Consider the following 12154-nt stretch of genomic DNA (forward strand, 5'->3'; position numbering starts at 1 on the left):
ATCCACAGGACGGTTTATGCTTTCTAGATCACTTGGCATCATTGCCTAGTCTACTGTTTCTCCTCAGCACGTCCACGTTAAGGAGGAAATGTGAAGATCAGTTGTCATGTGTTTGCGCTGTCGTTCATACAACAATAGGGATGTGTGATTTAACATTTAGGGTTCTAGCTGCATCAATTCAAAGACAATATCTTCATGTGACATATGCTGATTATATCTTCACAGTGCAAGGGAACATGGTCTATAGGTTTGTAATGGTGTGTCAGAGATGGCACAATTACTGCTCCATCACAAAACATGTTTTGTACCCAAGACCTGGGGATACTCCAATATTGTAGATATTTAGATACTATAATGTTATATATTTTATTGTATGTTTCTGGCGGTTTGTTCTAGCAAACAATGGTTGGCAAAAGGTTGGCAAGAAACAGGGCTAACCACCCTGTCCCTCCCCTCTTTGTAGACATGAGCTGGTCCTGCTTTCATTAATGATGGGGAGTTCATGTGTAGCTACATAGGGTTGTGGAAGCTGACTGCAGAGCTCCTGCTCCTGTTACTGGTTCTCCAGAGACATCAACTTACTCCAAGTCTCATGTAAAGTCTTGAGACGCTAATTTGCAGAGTAAACTGCCACAACCAGCCGTAAATACACTCCTGAAAGGTGAGGGACTACCCATTAACCAGAATGTTACTAGACCAGTACAACCTAAGTGCCAAATTCCAGCCAACCAACCTGCCTCTATATTCTTTACTAGTTTCACAGAAAATTGCACTTGAAATCAGCTTTTATGCGTACTATAAACTGCATTTGAACTGCCCCGATCCCCAGGGAGCGACGACTTGAGGTAGCTTCCTGTCTATTAAGTTTCAGACAGCATGCCAAAGGAATGATTTCAAAAACTCTGCTTTTATTCATTAAAATTTCAACACCAGTGGAACTTTTATTGCAACGTTTTGGGCCCAATTTTGGTGAACTTCTTCAGGCTGTGTCTGAGGGAGTTCGGATGGGGAGCCTGAAGAAGGGCACCAAAATTGGGCCCGAAACATTGTAATAAATGTTCCTCTGGTGTTGAAATTTGAGTGAATAAAAGCAGAGTTTTTGAAAGCATTCCTTTGGCGTGCTGTCTCAAACTTAATAGACAGGATATATACAGATTTCTGTGGTGGAAGGAATAAACCTGGGGTGTGCACCCATAAAAGCCGCTAGTGGATGAGTCCTGTGGTCTTATTCTGATTTACAAAACTTGAGGGAGCATACCATGACACACACTTCTTCAGGGCCACTACCACTTCAATCCTTGGCACCGGCTCCTCAGCTAATCAGTGGGACTGAAGACCTATACTAAGCATCAATATACAAATTATGTTGAACCCTTTTAATAATCCACCAAATTCTCATCATAGTTTCTCCATTACGTGAAGAAGGCCCGAATAAAGTTAAGCAGTGGAAAGGATTTGTTTTTTGATGAGAATGGAGACCCCCCTCCAACATATGATATTGTCAACTGGCAAATGGATCTGGGAGGTTCCATCAAACAGGTTAAAGTGGGAAATTTTACCAGCACAGCCCTTTATGTTAACACCAGTTCTGTCCAGTGGCCATTTGGTAATGAAAAGGTAAGAAAATTAATAAACTGTGTTATAAACAGACATGGCAGTGCTCTTTAACCACTTAAAGACTGGGCCCATTTTCATTTTTGCCTTTTCGTTTTGTCCTACCTCCCATTGCAAAAGCCATCAATATCCTGTTCACATAGCCACATGAGGACTTATTTTTTGCGGCACAAGATGCATTTTATATTGACACTACTTAATATTTGTATTGCAAAATGGAAGAAAATTCTTTGTGCTGCGAAATATAAAAAAGTTTTTAAGTTTTAATTTTACCGTATTCACTGTGCTCTAAAAATGACATGACGTTCTTATTCTGTGTAGCAATATGATTATGGCGAGAACAAATATAATAATTGTTATTTTGTTTTACAACTTTTTTTATAAAAAAACTTTTAAAAAATAAACATTTTCTTTGCATCACCATTTCCTTACCTTTTTTATATTTCCGTCTACAGTTCTATGCCGTTTCAGCACAGAAGCCAGCTTTATATAGCCCCTTACGCATAATGTCATACATGTATATGTGAAACGACATTTGTTTCGTCAATAGGCAAATTTCTAATTATGGGGCCTCATATATCTCATATTAGGGCAAAAATAGGTGTTTGTACTAACCTCCTAAAGGAGTTATGCTGCAATTAATGTTGATGACCTATCTTCTGGATAGGTAATCAATATTAGATACCCAACACCCGGGACCACCGCTGATCAGCTGATAGAAGGCCATGTCACATTACTGAAAGGCTTGTTGCAGCTCAGCTCCATTGAAGTGAATGGGAATGTGCTGCAAGCAAAGCCGCAATACAATATACGGCGCTGTGCTTGGAAAGATGCTGGAAGCCGGCTGCGCTCACTAGAGCTCCGGTGAGGACAGCGGCTCCCTGAAACAGCAGATCCGTGGGGGTCTAGAAGATAGTTTATCATTATCCATTCCTGGATATCACCTTCAGTAAGCACCATTCTTTTCCCACTACATTCTAAAGGCAATTTTTACCCCACAAAGCTTTCTAACAGCTCTTTAGCTCTAAAAGGTCTAATTGTTTTCCGGGGAAAGACGAGTTTTCCGGTACATATAATTTACTAAATAATGTATTTTTTCACACATTAGAGAACAGGGAAGTTGACCAAAAGGATAAACAGTTCTGCCAGAGAGGAGAAGGAAATGTACATAAAAGAGCAAAACAATATTTTTACTGCATATAAAATTCAATAATGCTATAGGAACACTTTTCATGACATAACCCTTTCATTTACATGCTGACTTTGTTGGCACTAACGGGTCCTGCAGGTTCTAATAGGTTTCCATGCAATGAAGACTTGGGGAGCCTCAGTTAAGCTCATGTCTGCCATGCCAACCATTTTTCTCTGATAAGTACTAAGACAACACCTAAAGAGTTAAATCATCCAGAATTGGAGATCTCTCTGTTCCTGTTGGTTGAATGTTGGATCTCGCTTTGTACTGTTATAGTATGCACTCTGATACCATACTATTACATCATGGATCATGTAGGAAATCTGGATCCATCTTAACAAATTTGTCTAAAAATGACCTAATCGAATTTCCAAAATGTAGCGAATCTCTAAAACAGTAATATAATGAATAATAATTATCCACTATGATTTTTAGGTTCCGATATCTATATGCAGTAAAAGTTGTCTACCAGGTTTTCGAAAAGCTTCCATCCAAGGAGAACCAAACTGTTGCTATGAATGTGTTCCCTGTTCACTAGGAGAGATTTCCAATAAAACGGGTAAGTAAGTTATAGAATTATAATAGTATAATTATATCGGTGTCTGAATATAATTTTTTAAATATATTTTAGATGCAAGTAATTGTTCTACTTGTCCGTGGAATAAATGGCCAAGTGAAGAAAAGGACAGATGTCTACTAAAACCAATTGAATACCTCTCGTATGAAGAAATATTGGGCATCACGTTAGCATCCATCAGTGTTACTTCATCTTTTGTACCTATAGCTATCCTAGGGCTACTCATTTGTTACAAGACCACTCCCATAGTCCGTGCCAACAATTACACCATCAGTTGTCTTCTTCTCATCTGCTTGTCCCTTTGTTTTTTGTCTTCCCTGGCATTCATCGGCTATCCTGGAAAAGAGAAGTGCCTCCTACGTCAAGTGGCCTTTGCCCTGGTTTTTGCATTCTGTATTTCATGTATTTTGGCTAAGACTGTCTTGGTAATGATTGCCTTTAGAGCTACAAAACCCAACAGTGATTTACGAAGGTGGGCCAGGCCTCAGGTGTCCTATCTAGTCATATCTATGGGCACTGTCATTCAGTTCCTCATCTGTACAATATGGCTTATTATTTCTCCTCCCTTCCCTGAATTTAATGTCAAAGCTAAGACTGAAGTCCTAGTTTATGAATGTAATGAAGGTTCTTCCACAGCATTTTGGTTTACTTTAGGATATATGAGTTTCTTGGCCCTTATTAGTTGTCTTGTTGCTTTCTTGGCAAGAGAACTTCCTGATAGGTTCAATGAGGCCAAGTATATCACTTTTAGCATGTTGGCGTTCCTCACTGTATGGGTGTCCTTCATTCCAGCTTCACTAAGTACTAGTGGTAAATACACTGTGGCCATGGAAGTCTTTGCTATCTTGTCCTCTAGTTGGGCAATACTCTGTTGCTTTTTTTTTCCAAAATGCTATATTATTTTGTTTCATCATCAAGCAAACTCCAGGAAGAACCTTCTTGGTAAACATATCATCATGTAAAAACTCAATTAAAAAAGTTCCTATCAAAACATCTTGTGTCTGCATTCTTCAGAAAAAGTGTTCTAGACCATGTTAGAACAATGTGCATTAACCGCAATGTACACTACTGTAATATCAATGCATGTCTAGTTTCCACAGCTTTCTCAATAACCTTTTATAGTTCAATCACTAGCCAAAAAAAGACCCAGCAGAGTTTACTCAGATGACATGAGCAGTGGCTGGGTTTGGGGTGGCCTCAACGCTACGCTGGGTCCCCCGGACATCTTTGAGGTGTCATTACGTGTTGCTGCTCTACGGACGGGATGGTAAGGCTTGGTGCACACTAATTGGAAAAAAGTCCAGAGAGTCAGGTCTGCAGTTTAACAGTGTGCTTCTTTACTGGAGTGATTTAGGTGCAAGTGGGGATGGAGTGGAGAAGCTCAGCACAAACAGATACAGTATAACATTTTCTGTCTCTCATACACTTACATTAGAGCTTCAATGGTACTCAATGGCAATGACACAACAGTTTTTCCAGACAAAAATAGTTTTCCAGACATACAAATCACTGCAGAAAATGCACCAAAATGATACACAACTGACAATACTAGCTAATTCCTCAAGCCGATGTTAAAAGCTGAGAATTTTGCCAATATCTTCCAGTCAGGAACATATCGGAGCTCCTCATGCACCACGTCACGGTGTCTCAGCACGCATGGGGTCCTACCACTAAAACACCTGTGGTGTGTGAACAGGGTCTGAACAGTACTAGAAACCAACTCACAGCCAGGCTCTCACATGCCTCCATAGTGGTATCACCAATGCACTGTGAGGTAGAATAAAGCTGTGAGCCGCCCCCACAACAGACCTTGTGACACAGAAGCTACCAGGTGCAAAAGAATGTTACCAACAAAATGAAGTGGCCCATTCCATACACATAAAGACAAAAACTCACTGAAAAAAAGTATCCTAAACGGGTGGAAATGCTCCAAACCCAGACACTGTAGCGTGTCTATAACCGGGGGAGCAATTCCTCCGCATGCGGTCCACAGACAACAGCAAACCCCAGCAAAAAATGCGTACAATGGAGGATGCCGGTGCGGACCGCATGCACCACAAGGACATCTTACACAAAATGATACATTGTGCAGATGAAAAAATATATATACACACAAATCACTGCAGAAAATGCACCAAAATTATACGCAACTGACAATACTAGCTAATTCCTCGAGCCGATGTTAAAAGCTGAGAACTTTGCCAATGTCTTCCAGTCAGGAAGATGGGGACTCTCCACCTTGGCTCGGCACAAGCCATCAGTTCTATAAAAGGTGCATAGTCAACAACATGGAAAGCACTGGCGGATCCAGGAGGGGGGCAGGGGGGCAACGGGGCTCCCCCCCCCCGAGCTGCTCAGAAGTGGGGGGGTGGCGGCGGGGCACAGGGAGATGAACGCTTTCATTGTGGAAGTATTCATCTCCATAGTCATCTGTATCGCCGTCCTCAGGACAGCGATACAGATGACTGTGCTGAGGCAGGTAAGGGAGAGGCGTGTCCCTTTCCCTTCCTCTGATAGGCTGCAGGCACTAGGCTATCAGAGGCCAGTGCAGACGGCGCAATGACATCATTGCACCACCTCAGCCGTACAGCGCGGGACACAGGCCGGAAGAGGCCTGCATCGCATCGCTGCCAAGGAGGTAAGTATAAGTGTTTATTTTTTTTGTGTGTACAATACTGGTGGCTACTTGCACATAATGGGGGTCTCTGGCTACTGGCACATAATAGGGGTCTCTGGCTACTGGCACATAATGGGGGGGGGGCTGTCATTACTGGCACATAATGGGGGGGCTGTCATTGCTGGCACATAATGGGGGGATGTCATTACTGGCACATAATGGGAGCTGTCATTACTGGCACATGATGGGGGGCTGTTAATACTGGCACATGATGGAGAGCTGTTATTACTGGCACATGATGGGGGGGCTGTTATTACTGGCACATAATTGGGGGCACTATAGGGGCATCTACTGAGACCACAAAGAAGGGGTGTTTTATATGGGGGCTCTGTACAGTAGAATTTTATACTGGGACACATTATGGTGGGTACTATGAGGAAGGGGGGAGAGGAGTACTATGGGGTCATTTACAGGGGGGGGCAATAAGAAGGTGTATTTTATACTTGCAAATAATGGGGGACACTGAGGGCATCTACTGGGGCTTTTCATACTGGTACATTATGGGGGGCACTAGAAGGAAGGGGGGAGAGGAGCACTATGGAGGCATTTACTGGGGGCACTATATAGGGGTATTTTAAGCTGCCACATTATGGGGGCACTATGGGGACATTAGCTCAACTGGGGACATTACAAGGGGGGAATTTTTGCACTGTCACATTATAAGGAGAATTATTTCTACTGGGGGGCATTATGGTGGGCTTTATTACTCCCACATGGTATGGCCCCCTAGTAGCAGCACCATCCTCTCCCTGCTCTGCTATCACTCTGCCCCTTCTCCAAATCCTTATTATTAAATCTTTCAAACTCAACATCAGCTCCACCGAGCCCCCCAGCCAAGTGTTGAAGTGGTGTCCGAGATCCCTAAGGGCCAAGCCAAGTAATTGTAAGTTTTCATGTGAAATATGTTTGTTATACACATATAGAATACACTGTGCCACACAATATACAGTATACCGTTACACTGTGTAGTCTGTTCTATAAGCACCATTGTTTTGTGGCGGTCGACAGAAAATAATCTGGAAAAGGAAGTGCCCCTCCAGGCTCTGGATCCACCACTGATGGAAAGGGGGGGACTGTAGTACCAGCAACTTGGTCAGAAGCACGTTCAGCTTCTGCGCCGTTGGATGAGTGAACACATACTGCTGTCTTTTTACAATCGCCTCAGTGATCGATTGCTGACTAAATGAGTGAAGAGGAGTAGGAGTAGAAGCATCAGTACCAGTAGATAAAGGGCGGGAAACCTCCGGCCCGTGGGCCGCATACGGTCCGCGGGATCATTTCATGTGGTCCTCAGCTCCCTGTTCCCCTGTCAGAGCATATAGCATATATTCTATTATGGAAGCAGACATTAGCATTTGGGAGGTACATGAAGGTGAAAACAGTGCTGCTCTGGCTGTACTCACCCTGGTCTTCTTTCAGGCCCCGCTCTGTGTCCTGACTTGTACAGTGTCAGGATGTAGTGCACGTAGGCGCGCACTATGATCTGACGCTGTGCGCTGTAAGGTCACAGTACAGCGCAGCGGTAGGAAGACCAGGTAGGGTGAGGGAATCTGCCAAGTGGCAGCACTGTCTGGAGCTGGAGCGGAAGGTTTATTTTTCTTTAAACATCTGATCTGAGGTCTGATTGGGGATCCGATCAGAAAAAGGGCAGGCTGGTGGGTCTGATTGGATGCTGAGGGGGGGTCTGATGGGGGCTGATGGGGGTTGAGGGGGTCTAATGGGGACTTATCTTAGGCTAATGGATGGTGGGGAGGATCTGAAGGTGGTCTGAACTGAGGCTGGGGGGTCTGATGGGGGTCTGATCTGAGGCTAATGGAGATTTTGGGGGTCTGATCTGAGGCTGTGGGGTCTGATGGGGGTCTGATCTGAGGCTAATGAAGACTTTGGGGGTCTGATAGGGCTTATCTGAGGCTAATAGAAGCTAGGGAGGATCTGATGGGGGTCTGATCTGAGGCTGGGGGGTCTGATGGGGGTGTGAAGGGAGGCTGATTTGAGGCTGATAGAGGTGGTGGGGGCAGATCTGAGGCTGAGAAAGGGACAAAGGCAGGGACAGATGTGAAGGAAGAGGCAGAGATAGTGGCAGGGAGAGTGAAAACACACTGTGGACCCCTCTGGGATGAGCTTGGCTGCCATTAATGCTAAATAAAGAAATAAAGTAAATATATAACATTATCAACTTAAAAATTAGACTCCAAATTGTGCTTCAAAAATACAACGCTCTGGATTTTTAAAAAAATTGAAGCGTAATTTATGTAACTTACCCCTAAGTCAGTTAGATGTTTGACCAAATATAGCAGTCAAAATTTAAAGGGATTCTGTCACCACTATATGACCATATACAGCACTTACATGGCGCTGTAGCACACCTATACAGGATTCTAATGGTACCGTTATTTTCTTCAGACATCCAGAAGCAGGAAAAATGATGTTTATTTCATATGCAAATGAGCACTCGCAAGTGCCCAGGGGCGGTGTTCCGTGTAGTAGGTGCCCAGCCTCTTTCTTTGCCCACCCTCCTAGTCACTTGTATCATCGCTAGGTCCGGCTGAGATCCCGCGCCTGCGCACTGCTTCGCCGGCTGGCCCATGCGCACTAGTTGAATTGATGCCGTACACAAAATGGGCATTGCAGTGTGCATGCCCCAGCCCGGTGAAGCAGTGCGCAGGCGCGGGATCTTAGCCGGACCTAGCGATGATATAAGGGAATAGGAGGGTGGGCAAAGGAAGAGACTGGGGGAGGAGTAATGGTTAAAAAGGCAGGGCTTCCTGGGCACCTACACACGGAACGCCGCCCCTGGGCACTTGCGAGTGCTCATTTGCATATGAAATAAACGTTGTTTTTCCTGCTTCTGGATGTCTGAAGAAAATAACGGTACCATTAGAATCCTGTATAGGTGTGCTACAGCGCCATGTAAGTGCTGTATATGGTCATATAGTGGTGACAGACTCCCTTTGAGTTTAGAATTTTGTATGGCCCGAAAACATTTTTACAAATACACTTATGGCTCTTGGCAGCAAAGACATTCCCCACCCCTGCAGTAGATGATTGGAAAGAAACACAGCTCCCTTCTGCTGAGGTGGTGGAGCCTTGACTGCTGGAAAAGGGTTGCAGGGCGCAAGGAGATGCCTCAGGCTGTACCACAAGATTAGCGCCACTGTTTTCCTAGGCCACTTTATGGTGGCGCTCCATGTGTTGATGCAGAGCTGTGCTGCCTACATTGGCATCCTGGCCGCGCTTCACCTTCTGCCCACGGATCCTACATACAGCCACACTAACGTCCTCCGCGACTTGATGAAAAATTCCCACATGAATATGGCATTTTACCCCCACCACTACATGCTGACTGCCTGCAACTGCCTCTTCTGAGTAGCAGACGGTCTACCACAGGCACGTTTGGTCCCAGATATCACACTGCTGCCACCCTGCTGGCACACGGCCACGCCTCCACCCTGCTGGCTCAGCTTCACGCTGCCACCCTGTTGCTGTCTCAAGGGCAAGCTGCCACCCTCACCCCTTGATGATGATTATGAAGGCCCCCCCCCCCTTCACCTGGCTCCCACATGTGATCGGCTACATTATCATCCATTACTGTCTGCACATCACTGATGTCACCCTCACCAGTCTCATGGCCACTTGCCTGACCACTCGCAACACCTGTTCCCACGTGACTCTCATCATCGCTACTTGTCCATCTACAGGACAGAGCAATGGATCTCTCCTTCAAATCTGGGCTGGGCAGTAACTGCTGACTGTCCTTAAAAAACACTTCCTTGCTGATAAACGGAGCAGAGCCGGCAGCATACAATACTTCCCGAGCAGAGGGATCAGAAAAAAAGAGGCAGGTTCAGGGCAGCTGTGTTGCTCGTCAAAATGCTGCCGCTGGATGACACTGGCAGCTCTGGCCTGTTGCTGTGACTGCTGCTATCACCCCTCTTCTTCCGCTTCTACTTCTACCAGCTGCAAAAATCATTTTTGCCACTGCCAGTTTTCTTGGAAGGCCCTGGCACCTGTCTGTCGAACATACTGTACCGTACCTGTTTTTTACTCCAATTAGAGAATCAAGGCCTAAAGGAATTACTTGTGTAAAAAATCAATGTGGAACACCCCAAAATCAGTAATATTAGAAAACAATTTTACCCTAATTACTGAATAAATGCCTAATGGAATTATTTATGTATAAAACAATGTGAACACCACAATATCAGTAGTGTTTGAAAATTATTTCAGTCCGATTGCAGAATCAAGGCTTAATGAAATTACTTATGTAAAAAAACTATGTGAACACCCCAAAATCAGCTGTATTAGAACACTATTTAACCCTAATTACAGAATCAAGGCCTAATAGAATTGCTTATGTAAAAAAACAATGTGAACACCCCAAAATCAGTTGTATCAGGTCGCTATTTCACCCCCAATTACATAAGCAAGGCCTACTGGAATTACTTATGTATAACACAATGTAAACACCCCAAAATCAGTCGTATTAGCACACTATTTTACCCCAATTACAGATTCAAGGCCTAATGGAATTATCTATTTACAAAACAATGTGAACACCCCAAAATCAGTTGTATTAGAACACTATTTAACCCCAACCCCACTATTTAACAGAATCAAGGTCTAATGAAATTACTTATGTAAAAAAACTATGTGAACACCCCAAAATCAGTTGTATTAGGTTGATATTTGACCCTAATTACAGAAGCAAGGCCTACTGAAATTACTTATGTATAACACAATGTGAACACCCCAAAATCAGTAGTATTAGAATGCTTTTCACCCCAATTAAAGAATCAAAGCCTAATGAAATTCCTTATCTATAACACAGTAGTAGTATTAGACAACTTTTTAACCCCAATTAGCAAATCAAGTATTCCAAACTAATATTTTACAAATAAAGTCTTTCCTAAACACTGTCCCTAACACCTGTCACATCTAGCCCTGCACTAAGTTCACTAAGTTAGCTGCTTTACTTCTGGTGGCATTACGGGCAGAGCTTGTTAAGAGCATCCATTTTTACCCATAATTCCAAAGAAGCATGTATGGCCTATAAGTCTCCTCATGCCGATTAAGGCGCTCTCTTCACAGTAAGACCTGGCAGGATGAGGCTTTTTATAGGGCTGTAAAATCAAAGGGACTAGCTTTCTGCTGATTGGTTGGATGCACAGCATTATGTGAGACCCTTCATTCCCGAGCTTCTTACTTTAACTTTGCAATACGTGCAGGACCCATTTTTGGGAAAAATCAGATTTGTTACCATGAAGCTCGAGGAAATTTGGATTAGTGACAACTCAAATTTTTCCAGAAAATCGGATCGAATTCCACTTCGTCAACTTCGATTCGCTCAACTCTAGTAATAATATTGGAAATGTTTTTTTTTTTTTAAATCATCAAAAATGTTTATAAATAAATGTTTAAACACAAAAAATGTGGTTTAAAAAATAAGATGTTTCTCGATGACACATTCTTTGACGTTGTCTATTCATTTTTTACCAATTTCTAGTATCACCTAATTCTAGTTCTCTAAATGTTCATTATTATAGACTCCAACTGGATAAATATCTTCAGTTACAGATCATCAATGCAATGAAGGAGATCATTAATGATCCTGACATTGTCCCCAACATCACTTTGGGCTTCCAGATATATGATTCTTGTCGAGTTCTCCAGAAGGAACTTAAAGGCACCTTATGATGATAACAGGCCAGAACAGAGCTATACCGAGGCTCGGACTGGCCCACAGGGGTACAGGGGAATCCCCCGGTGGGCCCCTGAGCAAGGTGGGCCCCTAGTCTCCCACCCCCTGCACAAGTGGCACATAACACATTAGATTTAGTACACTACATACATATATTCAATGTACAGCACCTCAACCAGCTTATGTTCATATAAAAAACTTGTTAGATTATTTATTATATATGAATGTATCCGTACGGTGGGGCCCCAAAATAAATTTTACTGGTGGTCCCTAGGTACCCCAGTCCGACACTGGCTATACCCAACTACCAGTGCCAAAAGAGGAATCGACTGGCCTCTTTCATTGGCTACAGCAGTGTTTCCCAACCAGTGTGCCTCCAGCTGTTGCAAAACTACA

The 12154-nt window shown here is 43.5% G+C and overlaps 1 protein-coding gene across 1 annotated transcript; it reads left to right on the forward strand.

The window, feature by feature from the left end:
• Positions 1–236: 236 nt before the first annotated feature.
• Positions 237–11754, forward strand: LOC122925497 (vomeronasal type-2 receptor 26-like). Its single transcript, XM_044276853.1, has 5 exons — positions 237–257; positions 1405–1617; positions 3242–3365; positions 3438–4325; positions 11564–11754. Exons 1-5 carry the CDS (start codon positions 237–239, stop codon positions 11752–11754), a joined length of 1437 nt encoding a protein of 478 aa, XP_044132788.1.
• Positions 11755–12154: the final 400 nt, after the last annotated feature.

The sequence above is a fragment of the Bufo gargarizans genome, chromosome 2, assembly GCF_014858855.1.
Source record: "Bufo gargarizans isolate SCDJY-AF-19 chromosome 2, ASM1485885v1, whole genome shotgun sequence".
Lineage (NCBI taxonomy): Eukaryota > Metazoa > Chordata > Amphibia > Anura > Bufonidae > Bufo > Bufo gargarizans.